Here is a 19,202-nt window from a genome sequence, read left to right as displayed (position 1 = left end):
GCTTGCTTGAGCAACAGCCGCTCGCTTTATGAAACTGCCTTCCCAAGTTTCGTTCAGCCACCCTAAAACCACTTCAGCATACAGCAGCGTGAAATCCACCTGATGGCTTGCTGTGCTTCCCCCATTCCTGTATTATGGTGTCATAATTGTCTTGTCCTCATGGCAAGCCAATCAGAAACAGAGGAAGAGCAGCTATAGTCTCTGATTGGAGAATGCAACATACTGGATTATGTATGACATATAAGTACCCTAGAGTTCGCTGCCAACTCCCAGTGATTTATAAATTACTACACAGTGACCAGGTTTGTCAGTGTCCAAAAAATTTCTCTTATTTGTCAGGATACATCTTCAAAATTTGCTTTCACTTGTTTCAATTCAGGGCTGAGTTTTATAGCAGCAGATATACTGGTCTGGGTTGAGTTGTTCTTCGATCTTGGCAATCCAAATGTTTCATCACCATACAAGGAGACATCAGTGTGCTGTTCACTTGTGTGTCCTCCCAACGCTTGGCCTTTATACTCTTATCAATCACATGTTTAGTCTTCATTACAGAAGCTCAATTTTGACGTAGTGAGGAGGTCTTGTGGCTGATGGCTTGTGTGGAAAACTCTGCGTTGTCTGGAATTTTGCCCACATTGGCTTATAAATTGGATTGCAGTCTACCTGTCTAAAAGCTGATATCCTTGATAAATTTTAATTGGAATCGTCATCGCAATTCAGTTTTAAGTTACAGAGCCAATGAAAACATATTCATAACTCACAAAGAAAGCCTCAGCCAAGAATTAAAATGTATGCACATTCAGCCGTTGTGGCAATATAACCATTATAAAAGCTTCATTCCAAAGCAGAAGACAATGCAGTAGCTCTACTGCCTTTATAGATTCTATATCTAGCTGCTTGGTAGGCAGAGTGGAAGCCTTACAGAGTGAACTAAAGTATAATGACCTAACTTTCATATTGCAAGAGGGTGCGATTGATATGATTCATCTAATTACATTTTAAACACTAGCCATGCCAATGTTTTTTAAAAAACTAGAAGAGTTAAACATATTAACTCAGTGGGAGGGGATTCTTGGTAAATACATACCTTTCCAATTATCTGGATTTTGAAATTGCCAGCTATGATTTAAATTATTGCTATTTTCATTCTAGGAGGCCAGTGACCACCCAGTACACCCAGACTCTTGGCCAGTTGGGGTCTCAGCACAGCCTGAACCTCCATCTGTTTGTAGCAAGCAAACAAAGCCAGAAGTCCTCATTGCTACCTCTAATCTGGACGAGCAGGTCAGTGTAAACCCAGAGAAGGGAAACAATCAGCCAGAGTTGCCTAGGAACTTTATCCCTCTGCCAGGAAATGGAAACCCAAATATTAATCCAGTTTCACCTCACCAAACAAGCACTCAACCAAGTCAGAAGGACACCTCTTCTTGATTAAACTAAAGGATTACTTCAGTCGCTTTAAGAACAATGTATTCAATTTTCCCTTAAGGACTTTTAAAGAAAACTAAACAGTGGATATTTTTTTCAAGAATGCATTGTTCCGCAGTATGTCCATGTTGTCAATACAGCATTGAATGGCTTATGTGTATCTCAGAAATGAGAAGGTTCTATCTTGATTGTTTTTGTTGTGTATTTAGGATATCAATAGCAGATGTAAGTGCCTGTTCATATCTTAATATGAAATTCTGTCTATCCAAAATGCTCAATGTTTGCCTCAATTTTTAAAACCCTGCACTGAGACATTAAAATGTAGCTATATTAATTCTTGATGAAAACAAACATTGTACTTATAAACCAAGATGTCATCGCAATGTACAGGAAACAAGTCACATCAGTAAAGTATATATTTGTTAAACATAACCAGCTCAGAATGAAAATTTGAAAACTGATTCCGGAGCAAAGAAGCTGTTCATTGTCAAAGAGTATATCTGTCAAAATGATTCTGGGCATCTCTTAAGTACGTGCTTGAAATACTGACTGATGGAAAACGTCTTCTTTCAACATGTTGTTGCACTAAGTAATATCTGTATTCTAATATCTGATGACAGTAAGAATTAAGAAAGCTGCCCTTGAAGTTACTGATGGTTTGATGTTATGATTCTTGCTGTGGTTTCAGCGGTTAGTCCATTTTCATTTGAAATGTACAAAGTAATGTTTCAATATTTTTGGTGTACAATTTTGGGAGCACTGATACTAATTCCCTGAGATTAAATGTTTTGAGGAAAATTCTCTCCAAGTTTTTCTGGCAAGCTTGGGTTTAGAATCTTCTCTGACAATTAATTAAGAATCCACAATATATGTTCAGTGGCCAAAACTAAACTGCCTAAACCAAAGTTTCTTCTCTTATCCTAGAACACAAAAGAGATAAAAGTTAAACATTTGAAAAGATCTGTTCATCTTTGAGAAAACTATGGCTGGATTTTGCAGTTAGATCTTGAGAGAATTTGTCCATAAAGATCTTCCAATCCTCTATATAAGATATCTGTTGCTATCATTAGAGGATCCAGTGCATCCAGAATATCATTGTGCTGTGTTGGCTGAGCAGCCCAACCACAGTACAAGAATTCTCAGGAAGAAAAAAAAGTTTAACTGATAAATAATGAATCATTATTAAAACATCAAACTTTATTTGAAAAAAATAACTTACTAAAATTACATAAGATACTTACGTGACAGAATTTCATTTTCAAATACAAATCATAAAATTAATTTTGGTTCATTGAGCAATAACTGGTGTAGTGATCCATTAATGACTTTGTTAGATCTCATGCAACAATGCATAATATTTTTGGAGTATTTTACATTGAGTCTAGTTTGTAAATACTTAACATTTTCATAAATTCAGCTAATTTCCCTGATTACACAGCAGCCTGGTGAAGTGATCCCAACTTATTTAATGATTTCCACATTAAAAATCCTCATAATTCTAGCTGCTGTCAAATTTGCAAAGCAAGGAAGGTGAATGCTGATGGTGTTAACTTTATCATCACACAAAATACAACCATTAATATGGAGTTGTAAACTGCACACAGATTACTCAACAACATGCACCCAAAGATCTGATGTTTCTAAAATTTGTATTTCCTTGCTTATAACTGAAAGGAAATCCAAATTTTGTTGGAAAATGTCTTGGAATTCAACTTTCATCTTAAATCTCAGCAGTATTTTCTATGTATTGCTAAGGTAGGTAGATTTGAGTTTGAAAATAACATTTTTGTGATAGAATAAGTCAGAATATAAATAGTCTTGGTGGTGGTTGTGGGTAGGGGTAAGGGCTGCAAGAAGATTCACAATGAATTAGGTGGCACAGTAGCATAACGGTTAGCATAATGCTCTACAGCGCCAGCAATCTGGGTTCAGTTCCCGCTGCTGACTAAAGAGTTTGTACGTTCTCCCCATGATTGTGTAGGTTTCCTCCCACATCCCAAAGATGTACAGATTAGTAAGTTAATTGGTCACCTGGGTGTTATTGGCAGCACAGGCTCGTTGGGCCTGAAAGCGTCTATTTCTATGTTGTATCTCCCAAAAAAAATGAAGGCGACTTGAAGGAGAGGGAATTAGATTAAAAAGGAACTTTAATACTTGATAGCTGATAGTCACGCACATTTTGGAAATTAATGACAGCTGTGGGAAATCCAAAGTATGTCTTAAACTTGAAGATTTATTTTTAAAGCTGAACAATTTTATACCCGTGCAGTTGAAGCCTCCTCCCTGTCAATACACAGGCTTCAAATCACAGTAAATTGCATCTGAATGTTTGATTTGGCAGCAATGAGGATTGACTCATTTTTGCTTAGATGTAGACAGGGTGTGGAGACTAGATACTAGAATCTCAAGCAAAATGAAAACAAATCACTGGAGGAACTCAGTGGATCAAATAGGTATCTATGAGAGAGAAGCAATGTCAATGTTTTAGGCCAAGATTCTGCATCATGGCTCAATACAGGGTCTGAACCCAAAATCTCAACAGTTTCTTTTCTCTCTCCACCCCCGCCCCACACAGTTGTTCCTCAACCCACTGAGTTCCTGTAGTTGTTTTGTTTTGCTGTTGGTAGGGTGTTGGTAGTTTGTAACATAGTTGGTGCCTTCAGTCTATTAACACAGTATTTAAAAACTATTAATTTTTATAGTGCTTTTCGTGTGTTGATATTTTGGGATTGTTTCTGTAGAGTTATAAAATATTATTGTACAGCAATTGTGTTAGTGCTGAGAAAATTGTTAAATTGATAATTTTATTAATAAAATGTTGTTTCAAGAGGATGTGCAATTGCAATTTACATTTAACATGAACTAAAAGCCATTTATAACGAAATAAAATTATTGATTAGTAACAATTTGACAAATGTCTTCGTGCTGAAAGCCGAGCCTAACACGTTCATGTAATCAGGATGAACTTGTACAGGTGAACACTAATTTTTAGTTCACCCACAGGAGGGAGCTGTTACCTCAGACTTTTACAAGTGTGACTGCAATCTCTAGACGTAGGATAATAATCCACATTTAATTACAAACAACTTGTGTAATTAGACTACCATTTCATCTCATTATTCTGAAGAATAGCAACAGAGATAGATTTTCAAAGCACAATGGATCATGTTTTGGCTCATGAATAATAATTTAATATTTGGAAAGAGCTGATGTTAACAATGCTATTTCTCATTCATGTTTATTTATATAAACTTCATTCTCCAACAGCCTTAAATTAACTCTAATAATTACATATCTTCTCTGAAATTCCAGTTAAGAATGTGGCATAATGTAAAATAAATTTTCAAAAACTATTTTGAGTGCTTAATTCAAATATTTCACAACTTTAAACTTGATATGAAAGTGACTTGCTAAAAAACTTGTCATCTGGGGTTTTTATTAATTTATTTAGTGATACAGCGTGGAGTGGTCCTTCTGGTCCTTCCAGCCATACCGTCCAACAACCTCCAAAAACCCCGACATAACCCTAACCTAATCACGGGACAATTTACAACGACCAATTAATCTACCCGGTAGGTCTTTGGGTTGTAGGAGGAAAGAGTCCCCAGAGAAAACCCACATGTACAGAGTACACTGGGATTGAACTCTGAATTCTGACACCTTGAGCATTGCACGAACCCTACGGTACCATGGTGCCCAGTAAATGAGTCTGAGATTTGGAAGTGAGATATCTATTTGAATTTCACTTGTGTAAAGCTAGGGGAAGGAGGAAGACAGTGGTTTGAAATCTAAAGTCAGAATGTTTGATGGGTATTTAGATTTTCAGTAAATTTCAATAATGTATCACGGAGACTGGTCAGCAACATTACAGCACATGGAACTGGGGGCAAGATACCAGCATCAACTGAGAATTGTTTAGACAAAAAGCACAGAGTGGCAATCTGCTTTACTCAGACTGGCACACTGTGACCACTGGAGCAGTGTTTCAGCCCTAGCTGTTCACAATCCAAATTAACGATTTGACTGAGGGGACCAAACTTTGATTATTCAAATCTAGGTGTGATTAGGAGTTTGAAGCAGGATGTAAAGAAGCTTCAAAGGGATATAGAGAAATGAAGTGAGAGGATATAAACATAGCTAATGGAATAAAATGTAGAAAAAATGATTTAAAAAAACAACGCAATTCTTAAATAATATAGATAAATGTACATGAGGATCTGTCAGGGTGTCCATGGATGTTGTAATGTGAGTATTATTAAAAGTAAGTTAATACTAATCGGGACGCTGTTGGTAGCAAGAGGTGGGATCCGAGGTTGGCGGGGTTTTTACTTCTGCTCTTTTCACTCCCAGTATGCATTGTATATAGTTCCACCACCCAGGCCGCACGAGGTACCTGGAAGCCTCTGTATTGTAAATATCATTTGCTGTCCCAGATAAAGACGTTCTTTTGGCCATAAGATTGTCGAGTGGTCTTTTGTAAAGCAGAAGTTACCACATATTTTTGGCGATGAGGTGAACTGGTTTTGTGGACAGGTCGGCCCCGTTTTCGATCGGGAGCTGTGAGTGGACAAGGAGCCTTGAGTTCAGATGGCTACATTTGGGTCTATCGGTCAGTTCGCGGAGCAAACCAAGGAGAGGCCGGAGTATGAGGAAAGGTTGGGACAGTTTTTCTGTGCTAATGGCATTACTGAGGAGGCTAAGAGACGCTCTATTCTCCTGAGTGTGTGTGGGGCAAAGACTTAGAAGTTGATAAGGAACTTACCGTGCCGCAGAAACTGGGAGAAATTCCGTATGACGAACTGGTCAAGCTCGTGGGGAACCACCACAATCCGAAGCCTTCGGTGATAGTTCAACGGTTCAAGTTTCACAGCCATGACCGGAAGCCAGGTCAGTCTGTGGGTGGTTTTGTGGCCGAGCTTCAGCAGCTGTTGGAGCATTGCGATTTCAGAGCTGTGTTGGATGACGTGCTCCATGATAGATTAGTATACGGCATTAATAATGACACCACACAATTCTGTTTGTTGGGGGAAACCCCACCGTTGACTTTCAAGAAAGCTGGAAATGGCTGCTAATAATGCTAAGGATATCCAGAAAGGACATGGGGGATCGCAGTTGGCAGCTGTTCTCCAAGTCAGGAGGGAGACTGGTAAACAGGCAAAGCGGGTGGAATGTTTTCGGTGTGGAGGATTGCACTATGCAAATGTTTGTAAATTCAAAAATACTGTCTACCATGCTTGTAGCAAGAAGGGACATTTAGTTAAAAAGTGCAGGAGCTTAAAGGGTGAGGTTAAGCCTGGGCAGGGGAAAGCTCAACAGACTCAGGCAGCCACACACCAGCTAGGAGAAGCAGACGAAAAGGCAGTGTGTGCCTACAACATGTTTGGGGTGGAAATGGATGAGGAACCACCAGAACCAAATTTTGCCACAGTTACTGTGAGGGGAAAGGACATTAAATTCGGATTGATTCAGGGGCTACTGCATCGGTCATTAGTGAGGAGACCTACAGGAGGACATGGGGGTCCAACCTACCTCCCATCAGACCATCTAAGCTCAAACTCAGGACCTATACGGGGCAGCCCATACCTCATTTAGGGGTGTTATATGTGGATATTTCAGCCAGGGGTCAGAAGGCTGAAGCCAGGTTGATAGCTAAGGGCAATTGGCTTCGCAAAATCCGGCTCATCTGGCATGAATTTAAATATGCACACAGGATGGAAGAGCATGAGGTGCAGCGTGCAGATGAAGTCGCCGATGGCAATGTGAGTGACAGACATAGGCCGGACACATTTGAGAGTGAGCTCACAGCGCAGCTTGCGGCTTTTCAGCCTATTACAGGGGAAATTGAAGTTACCCCCTCGGCACTGAAAGCCAGCACGCAACTTCTAGTATGGCGAAGCAGTGACTCAGCATTTGTACCACCTGCCCAGTTACAGCAAGGTGCATCTCAGCCTGATGATCCCACTAACAGGAACCCGCATGTGAAGCCAATCATAACAGTAGCAAACGGGGCGCCCACAGACGATGTAAGAACAGAGCCTCCAGGACCACCAGACAAGCATTCAGAAAGCACTCTTAAGTGAACTGACAATGAAGGTAGAATTTTCTGGAGACGGTGGCCCCCTGGGAATCCATGTGGTGCCTTTTAACTCTACGCTGAGTGGAAGATTCCTTGGCCTGAGTATTCGTGGTATTGAAGAGAACAGCCGTTTAAGAAAAGAGAACCTGCTCCAGGAGAATGAATGTATCATCACAATCAATGACTGTAATTTAACAAACACAAGAGGTTTTCCAAAACGCATTGCAATTTCCTGCTGTTGAACTCCAGTTATAACTCTTGTTATAACAAGGAACTCTATGAAAAATTTGCAATTGGGTCTATTCTGAGCAACGGTCGTGACGATGGTTCAAAAACCAAAGTTCCTGTTTCAGTGCGTTCCAAGCGAGGTGGCAAACCTGCAGATGACGTTTATCCCAATAATTCTGAGAATAGCTTGCCACCGATTTCAAAGAAGCTCAGTAGTCCAAAATAGTTAAGGAGCAATGACCACTTAATGCATACCAGGAAAGCATGTCCACCAATGACTTTGCTAGAGGGAGAGACACTGGCAGAGGGGGTAGAGTCCCCTGAAGAGGATTGATATTCTCACGCAGACACACAGACCCCCCTTGTGTCCCCAACACTAGATCCACCCAAAACATCCTCACCAGCGGTGCCTGTTGGGTCACCGGGGGTAGTGCGTAGATCGCAGCGCCCTCACAAACCTCCTGACAGACTGAATCTTTGATTGGACAGTTTCTGTTGTTGTCAGATTGAATGTTGAATTTGCTATGTGTTTTAGGTAACCTGTTGCTAATGACACCACTGTTTTTATTTCCCAGTCCTTCTATATTTGGGGAATGTTGGATTTTAAAGGGGGAGAAGCGTTGTAATGTGAGTATTATTAACAGTAAGTTAATACTAATCGGGAAGCTGTTGGTAACAAGAGGCGGGATCCGGGGTTGGCGGGGTCTTTACTTCCGCTCTTTTTACTCCCAGTATGCATTGTATATAGTTCCTCCACCCATGTGCACGAGGTACCTGGAAGCCTCTGTATTGTAAATGTAGAAGTTACCACAATGGACACAAGTCATTCAGAGCTCACATGCAGATATAGGAAGCAATTGGAAAAGCAAAGTATGTTGGTCCAACCCAGAGGTCTGTAGAGAATCAGCCACTGATTTTTTTCAAAACAGAGAATGATAGATCTTGGATATTAAGGGACATGAGCTTGTGCAGGATAGCAGAGCCAAGGTAGAAGATGAGCAACAATCTTGATGGATGGTGGAGCAGCCATGCAGGCACATATGGGCCATATCTGCTCCCAATTCTTGTGTCTGCCTTTGAGGGAGACAAATAAAGAAGAATTTTCTTCTGTATGAGTTTGATTTGCAAAATAAATTACTTGAATCCAGTGATTTTGTTGTATTCCAGACATGGTGCGAAAGCAAGAGAATTTCTCCAGAGAGAAAAAAGGCAAATTGCCAGTGAGGTACTTAGTATAAATGGATTGCAATTTCAAACACGAACTCAGCATTCAATTTGAATTTTTGAACAATATTTGTTCAAGAAATATCCAGATGATTATTCCATTTCATTTTATGTATACATTTTGATTTTCTGAAATCCAGTAAAAGCTCCGACAGTGTGGGTGGCTATCTACCAAGTTTTCATTGTCCTACATGTGCAAAAGGAAATTTCTCACCTCAGCCCTTAATGGCTTAACCTTTATTTTGGCCTCTTGTTCTAGATAACAAAATACTTTTTAAACAACATAATCCTTGCTTGATTTTCTATCAACTTAGTGGAATATTATTTTGATCTAACAAACTCCTACCAATCATTTTTTTCAAGCTTAGCTTTTAATCAGAGCACTATGATATAAAAATTAACCTATACCTGCTGCTTCTATAACAATCAAAATAAAAACAGACCATTCATTTTACCTAAACTGGGTGTGAAATAAAAACTAATGGTGTCTAAATGAATCATATTAAAACATACACACCATGAACAAATTTTGTTAAAAATTCAAATTTAATGCCAAATTCCAGTTTGAAACTGCAATCTATTTAGATGATGTACCTTGCTGGCAAATTGCCTTCTTTCTACCTTACAGAAATTCTCTTGTTTTCACACCATGTTGTGAAGTGCAGCAGGAATACAATGTGCTTTACAGAATGTTTGGATTGCAGACATCTGCTCAAGTACATGATTAATCCCCATATTTAAATATCATAACAATCCCACTTATTTCTAAACTCTACTTTAAAAATATTAAAGCAGTACAGAGAAGAAAACAGGAAAACCCAGTGATATATTTTTAAATCATACTTCATGATTTCTGAATATGGCTTCTAAATCTTAATCACTTTATCCGTGAAGGAATTCAGTTTATTCCACCAACTTTGGGCAGGGTAGCAGGAAGTGCTGATTGTGTGCAATACAGCAATGCGGGTCAACAATTATTGGCAGAATTAAAACAAAAATAGCCTTCCTTGTTTTCTCATCAAATGTGCTCAAAGGAGAAGGTTCTCACTGCAGCAAAACACAGCAACTGTCCTTCTGGATTGTGCATGGTGAAGTCTTTAATCACTGAGCAGTGCTTGCAATGTGATGGCTGACTACTAAAGTTTTCATTGTCCAACCTTCAACCAATAGCTTTCTTAGTTACATTAAGTAATGTGCCGTCACAGATCACATTAGGTGAACTGAACTGGTGTCTCCAAGACCTCCGAATTCAACAAGATACATGTGACAAACCAGTTATCTTTCAATGGGAATGAAGAAAGATCCAGTTCTTCATTTGCTTGTGAATTACATACATTTTCAGCAATTAAAAAAGAAAACAGACATCTGTGCATACAAAAGTCTGTAACCTGACTGAGGCCTAGAATTTCTGTTCCACATATCACTAAGTTGACAAAAAAATTGCAACTTCAGACCTAAAAGGTCCCTCTCACGAGAACCACATGCATTAGTGCAATTTTTTTGTAAGAAAAAAATACAAACTGAATTACAACTTACAAATTCACTGATCAGCTTGTATCCTTGGTCAGTTTGCCTTTCTTTTGTGCATCCCAGTGTAAGAAATATCCAAACCAGATACTTCTATGATCATTATTTGGTGCATTAGTCAATCCCTGTTTTGAATGATGGTTCAGAAAACCTATTGAAGCAAGAATTAATTCACTATATCACTGACTTCATCGTGATCTTCATTTGTTGCTATCACTTCACCATTCTGTGAAACAAAACTATTATCTTCCTCTGTAGCAAAGAGCTGGGCTTCCAAAAAGGCTCCCCCAATTCCATAATGTTGTTCATGATTCCACACTTCCTCATGTGTGAGGTGTGAAGCTCCCAGGATAAAGTCCGCCATTCTGCAAATGAGAAGAACGGAGAAAGTGAACAAAAAAATACATCTACCTAGTGGATCCACTGGAACAGTTTTAAATTCCCCAAAGCTAGGAGTTTCAATTTAGCTTTTCTAGAGTGATTAAGCAAGAAACTACTAGTTAAGGGAAAAAAAACACACAGGAAAGGTACACTCGATTCCAGCACAATCCCAGTGAATTGAAGATCAACACCAATTATGATCAATTCTGTCAAAACAGCAATTCCCCTTACAATCTTATAGTTAAGAATGAGGTGGTTAATATGTAAACAAAAATCACTTGCAATATTCTGTATCATTAATATGAAATAATTTGTCAAAAACAATTTTGAAACAGTACTTTTCCAAATCATTTGCCACAAAAAAGAGTCTTTCTTATACAGAAATCACACAAAATATGAGTCAGTTACTTCACAAGTTTTAAGTAACAGACTACAATTTGAATGGTACTGAAATTTGTTTCAAATTAATGATTTACAGCGAATATGTCATCAATGTCCTGAGACAAGAAATATAAAGGTAAAAGCCTCAGCAAATGTCTCCTGTTCTGGATGTGTAAATACTTTCACTTTATTTCCCTTCAAATTACAATTTACGGAAAATTTAACTGAAGGCAACGTATTAAGAACACTTGTACCAGAGACAGTAAAACCACTAAGCTAGGTTGAAAAATTGTTAGAGTGCAAAATATATTTTAAAAATAACTCATCAAATCTGTTTTTGGTTTCAAGGGAACTCAAGGGCTTCACTAGTAAAATAACTTTGTTTTGCAGTCACTATTCAGAAATGAAATGTAGCCCTAATATATAAACATAAATATCTAATAATTACCAATAACCTGTAAAGTTTATTTCTGATGATACTTGTTGAGGGATAAATACCAGCCAGGAAAATTAATTAAATCTACTTGATAAAACAATGTTTATAGGTATTGTAGGCCCAGATGAAAATGTAGATAAAGGCCAGGCTAACACTCATCTAAAGTCATTGGATACCGTAGCACAACGATAATGTGATTGACTAGTATCGGTAATACGGAGACTTGAACCAATGTCGGAAGATCAAAAACCACCTCAGCTGCCGAAGAAACTGAGAATATCAAATGTATATTTTATTAAAGACAGCATCAGGGAGGTGTGATGTGGCAATGCTGCACTGACAGACTAAAATGTTGACACGCTGTTTTTTTTCAAGGAGGAATCTAGAAATAACAGAATTATTCACAGGATTAAGCATCAGACTTTTAGACACAAAAGAGATGCTTAACTGCAGAGGACTGATGCATGATTGTCAGCTTCATCCCATACTGAGACTGAGACATTTTTATACACTAAGATAATCAAGGAAACTGAGGAGTGGGCAGAAAAATAGACTTGGAACAACAAAGCAGAGGAGGCCAGAGCAGGGTGATTTTGCACAGGGACAAAGTGGATAAAGGAGTAAATAGTTAAAACACTTTAGAGGATTTAATCTGATTCACTAATGTGCTTTACCCAATAGTTATGATATGATCTGTGCTTGCTTCTATTTATGTGTTTTTAAATGTCTACCAAGTTCACTAATGTAATAACCTTACCCACTTTGTGCCTCTGTGATGTTAGCCTGGATCCTGCCTGAGCAGCTGACCTCCCTTAGTCTGCAAGTTGTATGTCTCCAGTCCTGCCATCATTTGGTTTATTTTGAAATGCTGAGACACCGCCTAGTTCAAGGGCAATTAATGATGGTAATAAATGTGGCCCCTTATGCAGGATTGCTATATCATGTGAACAATTTAGGGTATTCAAAACACTTTCCACAATGTCATATTCCTTCCTCTAGCATTAAGAAGAAGAATATTTCCCCCACCCCCCAATAAAGCCACCTAATTTTTCATCTCTTCTCTTTTGAATATATTTACTCCCTGGTGAATACATATTACAGATACGTATCGGTCACATTCCACTCTTCATATGTAAGCCTCAACAATGAAACAGACACAGAGTATTTGCAAATGTTTCTGATATATCCTTCTCCAATAAGAGAATACAGAGGCGAGGAAAATCATTAGAGCATCACATAGGCCCAAACAGACTGTTGGTCTGCATTACTCAGCATGGGAAAGAGATCGTGTGTGTGTGTGTGTGTGTGTGTGTGTGTGTGTGTGTGTGTGTGTGTGTGTGTGTGTGTGTGTGTGTGTGTGTGTGTGTGTGTGTGTGTGTGTGTGTGTGTGTGTGTGTGTGTGTGTGTGTGTGTGTGTGTGCGTGAGAGAGAGAGAGAGAGAGAGAGAGAGAGTGAGAGTGAGAGACATCCGTTAGTCTCCAGACACCATGGATTTGCACCTTGGAAAGTTTCCAGAGTGCAGGGTTGTATGGGAAACCAGCAGAAACCATGCTGCAAGTCTCCCCTCTCCACACCACCAACGTTATCCAAGGGAAGGACAAGGGCTCAAGGGCTGATACAGCTTGGCTGCCGGTGTCGTCGCAGAGCAATGTGTGGTTAAGTGCCTTGCTCAAGGACACAACACGCTGCCTTAACTGAGGCTTGAACTAGCAACCTTCAGATCACCAGACCAATGCCTTAACCACTTGGCCACGCGCCAACACACAATTTGTACATAACAATGACTAATGAATGGCAATAGAATGAGGGTCAGTGACAATGATACTGTCCCACCTACTTTTTTGGGGATTTGATTTTTGCTACTATTTCCCATGCAGGGAAGTCTTTACTCCTGCAACATTGGCGGAGCTCCTCGAGAGCGTTTTTGGTTTCTATTTCAGTCTGTTCCCTATACTCCTCTTCAGTAATGAAATGAAACTGTGGCTTCTTAATGAGTCGTTTGATTTTCCTGTAATTAAAAACAAAGTCCCCAGTTATATTCACAAAAATCTTACCTCTTCAGGTAAATATTGAAGGTAAAGTACACATCTAATTTTGAGCTTTGTAATTCTAACTAGAGCCCGAGGTTCTTGATCATCTGTCAATCTTGTTCAGAATATTCCATTTAACATGCTGGAGCTCAACTGTTTACTGCGATTCTGGTAACAGTGACAAGATGTGGTTTTGCTTTTGTCCAATTTGTTCAGTGACCTGTAGTTTTTTTTAAACCACCATTTTTCCTGCAAAAATGTTAGCTTCGAATCCTGGCTAGGCAAGTCATTGAATAGCATAGAGTATCGAATTTAAGATACAAATGCAAAGGGATGGATACTTTAAATTAGATTCACTACCAGGTATTTAAATAGCTGTAAATGAATGTGGACACGTGTGATATATTATGCTGTATGTCAAACTCCTGGCTAGAAAGCTATAGATAGATACATTTTAAAGTAACTTCATTTTTTAGGAGAAGATTAAAATTACTTAAAACAAGGGGGTGAGCTGTGACAGCAAACACTCATCTGTAGGTTGAATCATTTGGTGGGGGAGTATAATTCTCACAGCACCAGACAGGATCCAGATTCAGTCCCGACCTCGGGTCCTGTCTATGTGCTGACGTCCTGGCTTCCGCCCACACTGCAAATACTTTCAGATCGTTAATTAATTGGCTGCTGTAAGTTGCTCCTGATGTGGTCATGAGTGGTAGTAAGTGGATGATCATGTTGAGAACATGGTGAAAATGAAATGGGATTATGGTGAAGGTTGATAGAGACTCAGTTGACCCGTTCCCATGCTATATGGCTCATCAAATATACATCTTCATTTTTTAAGTAGAAGCCTTGTGGCAGAACCTGTAAATGCAGCTTTTATTGTTTGTTTTAAGTAAATGCATCTCACTAATGAAGGCACAGATGCACCTATTAGAACATGTGAAAAATTCATGATTATAAACCTTCATCATGATTGTGTAGAATTACCAACCTACTCTACATGAGGAAAAAGTAATGCAGCACACGTGTTCACATATAGGCCTACAGGAAACACTGCAGCCTTCCCAACTGCTCAGCAAGGTCATCAGTCAAGTGTACCAGACCACAGAGTTGTTATGTTTTTACTTGGCTTGCCTTCTGGGTAAAATGCTGGAGTGATGTATACTGAAATAGGAAGCATTGACACTGTCAAGTTCTCCCTATTAAAATTTTGCGCAAGTATGGATGACATTGCAGTGACTAACAGAATAAAATACCAATTTAGGATATAGGAAAAAGGACTGGAGCTAGCAAGATAGCCAGCCTTAGGGAAAGTCATGTGCTGACAAGTAGGCATCAGCTAAATATAAATTCTATATAAATCATGCACATAGTTTTTCTTTGTTCTTTCGCTTTAAAGCAAAACAAAATCTTCTCTACAACGGTGGTGGTCTCCACATAGGTTATTTGTTGGGGTGAGGGGTTTGTGGCAGGGAGGGAGATTGAGTGAGGTCAAAAACATGTAATATGTAATGAGGTTTGGAGAAAGCACTGCCTTCTGAGCTGTACCCAGACACACACCCTGACTACTTAAAAAGCACATACCATCAGCTGCAGGCTGCATTACTTAAAAACATTTCTGGGGCAAAACGGTCTGCAGTGGCTGCAGCAAACTGATGGAAGTTTATAGGATTCTGAGAGGCATAGGTCGAGTAGATAACCAGCATCTTTTCCCCAGGGTCACAATGTCTAATCCTAGAGGGCATTGAGTTTAAGGTAGGCGATGGGTAGTTCAAAGGAGATGTGTAGGGAAAGTTTTCTTTTTCACTCCATGGAGAGTGGTGGGTGCCTAGAACATGCTGCCAGGGATGGTGGTGGAGGAGGCAAATACAAAAGAGGGATTTGGTAGACTCCTGACGGGCACCCCAATATGCAGAGAATGGAGGGGTATGGTCCACGTGCAGCCAGGAGGAGTTAGGTGTCATTAACTTCATTAGTTCACACAACATTATGGGCTGGATGCCCTGCACTAAGAACTGTACTCGGTAGAGATGTGTAGGTGCAAGACCACAGTAATCTTGAGTCCAGCAAAATGAGTTATATATTGGTCATTCTAAACAATATGTAATCTGCCCAGATATATTTCCACAATTTTCCATTTTTCACCATTTGACATGAATAATCCAAGGCCCATTTTGCTTTTCCAGCCAAAAATAAATGATCCTAAATAACATTCTGAAGAGATGCAGCAAAATAATCCCCAGTATTATATAAAAAAATACCTCAAACAATTTCAATAAATTACATCTATATTGTTATTATCTCCTTACTGTTTGCAGAGCTTGCTCTGCACAAGCTGGCTGCAATGTTCCTACATTGCAATTGACTATATTTCAAAAATACTTACTTGGCAATTAAGTGCTTTAAACCATGAAGACTATTTTATATTTGTAAACTTATACAGGAATATTGCAGTAAAATCATACAGGCACTGAAATTTTATGAAAGCTCTCTTCAATGTTCCTGGTGTTGGAAACCACTTATTTTTTTTAAAATAACACTTTTTATAAAATTTGTACTTTTTAAACAAACTCATGTATTTTTCACAGTACGTGGTGGTTCATCCCAATTCACTGGCAAAAGGTGGTACAGCAGTTAAACTAACGGTTTATCACGTTTCTTTTTCACAAGCTAAGTATTAGCCCATTTTCGATGTGATGTATTTGGTTTAATTATGTAACCAAACAGCTAGTTATTCCCATCTAAGGATTTTCTTATCTTAGCTATAAAATTGATGGAGTCTTCAGAGGTGCCATCTTTTCTTTGCATCTTTATTCCTTTTGTCTTCACACCCATTCACCTCTTGGCTTCGTTTCTTAGCTTTTTATTTAGTTTGCTTAGTATTTGTTTGATTGTTTGTACTTCCAAATGAACTTAAATATTAGAATTAAGACTACTGATTATTTCTGACTCCTGGAAGAAGCCTAAGGATCTGAAACTAAACAGAGATCCAACCCTGGATTACTTTGTGCATCAATACTAAGTTTCTGCATAGGAATTAATCTTAAATTAATTCATTTCGGCTCACTTGATAAAAAAATAAATTGGAAACCCTAAGGTACTAAAACAGGAACATATAAAATTGGCCACGTTAATAAGATTACCAAATAACACCCCTATCTCTTGAATACTCCTGTGAGAATGTTAATTCCACGAGAGCACCAGAGTAAATTATAGAGAGGGGAAAAATGAGAGCTTAATTACTTATCAACATAAATAAAATAAAATCCTAGAACTATATATAGTAAAATCTGTTAACTTTTCTATTATTAGAATGAACTTATTTGCAATATTTCTTGAATAATAAAGCCAAATACTAACCTGCAAACACAGTAGATCAAATTAACTGCATGGTGGAAGTTGTGTGCACATAACAGAACAACTATGACAGAGTAAGCACATTGACTGAATGTAACACCAAGGTATATCATCAGCAATGCTGCCAACTGTAATGTCCACATAAGTAGATTTATGCTACGTTCATCTGACAACGGCCCGTGGTTATAGCAAATAATATAGCTTAGACAACCAAGCACAAGAATATAACCTGTTTCAGGGGTAAAAAAAGAAAATGAAATAAGACACTGACAAATTTTTCTCTCTAATAAGTGTTGACAGAATAAACACTTTAAAAGTCACCATCAATACCAAAGAAAATTAACAGATGATCTTTGATAATCAAAAATACTATAATTTTGCTTACCATAAAGGTAGTGCCGATATTGCGATAGGTTTAAGACACTTAAATAAATCACAGATAATGAAACTGACCCACTTCCAATCATTAGATACACGAATGTCCTGGTCTATAGAAGAGATAAAACATTATATTAAATGAATGACACTCATGAGAATGGAACAGTCAATGTGCCATTATATCCCCTATAGTATCTTTACCTCACATACACATTCTTTCTCTCCCATACAGAACAGAGAGCAAGTCACAGGATTATAAATAAGCTAATGGCACACTATATTAATTACATTTAAAATCCTTTTAAAATTAATTACTGTTAAAAGAATTCTACAGGAGTTGCAATAACATTGGGAATGCTGTGGATTCAGTATCACTCTCATCTTTTCATGTTCCCTCAGATTATCCCTCTCCTCTTTGCTTCCTTCAGGATTCCTCTCATTTGATATGTGTGTACAATATATTCAGCATTCAGCTTTCATGTCCCTGAAATCTGTCTTTTTATTTCTTTGAATATCTCTCAAGTTCCAATGGCTCAAAAACTTTATCAAAAAGATTCCTACCTTAGCTGAACATCAAGAAAGTAAGCATATAAATAATTGAAAGCAAACTGATACACTGATATAAATATAAAATACTGCATACAAAGAAAGTAAATAGCTTCCAGGGGTCATGCATTTCATTTTCAGTTTCAAAACACATTTCATTTCGATCACGCTTGTGGCCTACAATATATACTTGGAGGTCACTTTAACAGGTATCTCCCTGTACCTAATAAAGTAGCCACTGAGTGTATGTTTGTGGCCTTCTGCTGCTGTAGCTCACCCACTTCAAGGTTCGACGTGTTGGGCATCAGATGTGCTCTACTGCACATCACTGCTGTAACATGAGTTACTGTCACCTTCCTGTCAGCTTGAACCAGTCGGGCCATTCTACTCTGACTTCTCTCACTAACAAGGCATTTTTGTCCACAGAACTGCTGCTCACTGGATTTTTTTTTTGCACCATTCTCAGTAAACTCCAGAGACTGTTGTGTGTGAAAATCCCAAGAGATCAGCAGTTTCTGCAATACTCAAACCACCCGCTCTGGAACCAACAATCATTCCACAGTCAAAGTCACTCAGATCACATTTCTTCCCCATTTTGATGTTTGTTCGGAACAACATCTGGACCTCCTGACTTTGTGTGCATGCTTTTATGCTTTGAGTTACTGCAATATAATTGTCTGATTACATACTGTGTTAACAAGCAGATGTACAGGTGTACCTAATAAAGTGTCCATTGAATGTATTTACAAAAATGTTGCTTGAATTAATAATTTATTGAGCAAAATAGTAAGATTGTACCTTTTTATTTGTAAAACCAAGGATGAGCAAGCAAAATCTCTGGTTGACCTCCTTCACTCAGTTTTGGTCACAACTTCCCCTCCCTATCAATGACATTTTAATTTCATGAAAACAACAGATAATCAAGCAGGAAATGCTGAAAGGAAATAGCACTTTTGGTATCATGATTGACAGGAAAATATTTGCATAGAAAATATTCCGAGCACAGAATCAAAACCCCAAAGAAAGTAGGCTTTCTGGTTGATTGAAGAAACTAACGCGTGTGCTATGAAAAATGTTTGTCTTTAAATAATCTGATTTTGTTTCTTCAGAATACTTCTTTTGGTCTCAGATGGCACTGTCTGTATGAAATTTATAACTGGTATTTAACATTTGAAGAGGACAATACAAGTTTTAACCCCATGGTTGTTCA

At 38.4% G+C, this 19,202-nt stretch overlaps 2 protein-coding genes across 2 annotated transcripts in view; one reads left to right on the top strand and one right to left on the bottom strand.

Annotated features, from left to right (window-relative positions):
* Positions 1-4,334, top strand: part of mfsd6b (major facilitator superfamily domain containing 6b) — a 66,490-nt gene extending 62,156 nt beyond the window's left edge. The window contains exon 7 of the mRNA XM_073046981.1: positions 1,153-4,334. Coding sequence (XP_072903082.1) covers positions 1,153-1,431 — 279 coding nt within the window. The 3' untranslated portion in view covers positions 1,432-4,334. The remainder of the gene's footprint in view (positions 1-1,152) is intronic.
* A 3,371-nt stretch (positions 4,335-7,705) lies between these two features.
* nemp2 (nuclear envelope integral membrane protein 2) overlaps positions 7,706-19,202 on the bottom strand; it is a 34,820-nt gene continuing 23,323 nt past the window's right edge. Inside the window, exons 6-9 of the mRNA XM_073046982.1 lie at positions 17,454-17,556; positions 17,072-17,297; positions 13,519-13,689; positions 7,706-10,848 (exon numbers count right to left, since the gene is read on the bottom strand). Of these exons, the coding sequence (XP_072903083.1) occupies positions 10,650-10,848; positions 13,519-13,689; positions 17,072-17,297; positions 17,454-17,556 (699 nt within the window). The 3' untranslated portion in view covers positions 7,706-10,649. The remainder of the gene's footprint in view (positions 10,849-13,518; positions 13,690-17,071; positions 17,298-17,453; positions 17,557-19,202) is intronic.

This window comes from Hemitrygon akajei, chromosome 5 (assembly GCF_048418815.1).
Source record: "Hemitrygon akajei chromosome 5, sHemAka1.3, whole genome shotgun sequence".
NCBI lineage: Eukaryota > Metazoa > Chordata > Chondrichthyes > Myliobatiformes > Dasyatidae > Hemitrygon > Hemitrygon akajei.
The sequence above is the reverse complement of the archived record's forward strand: the minus strand, read 5'-3'. Positions and strand labels throughout refer to the sequence as shown.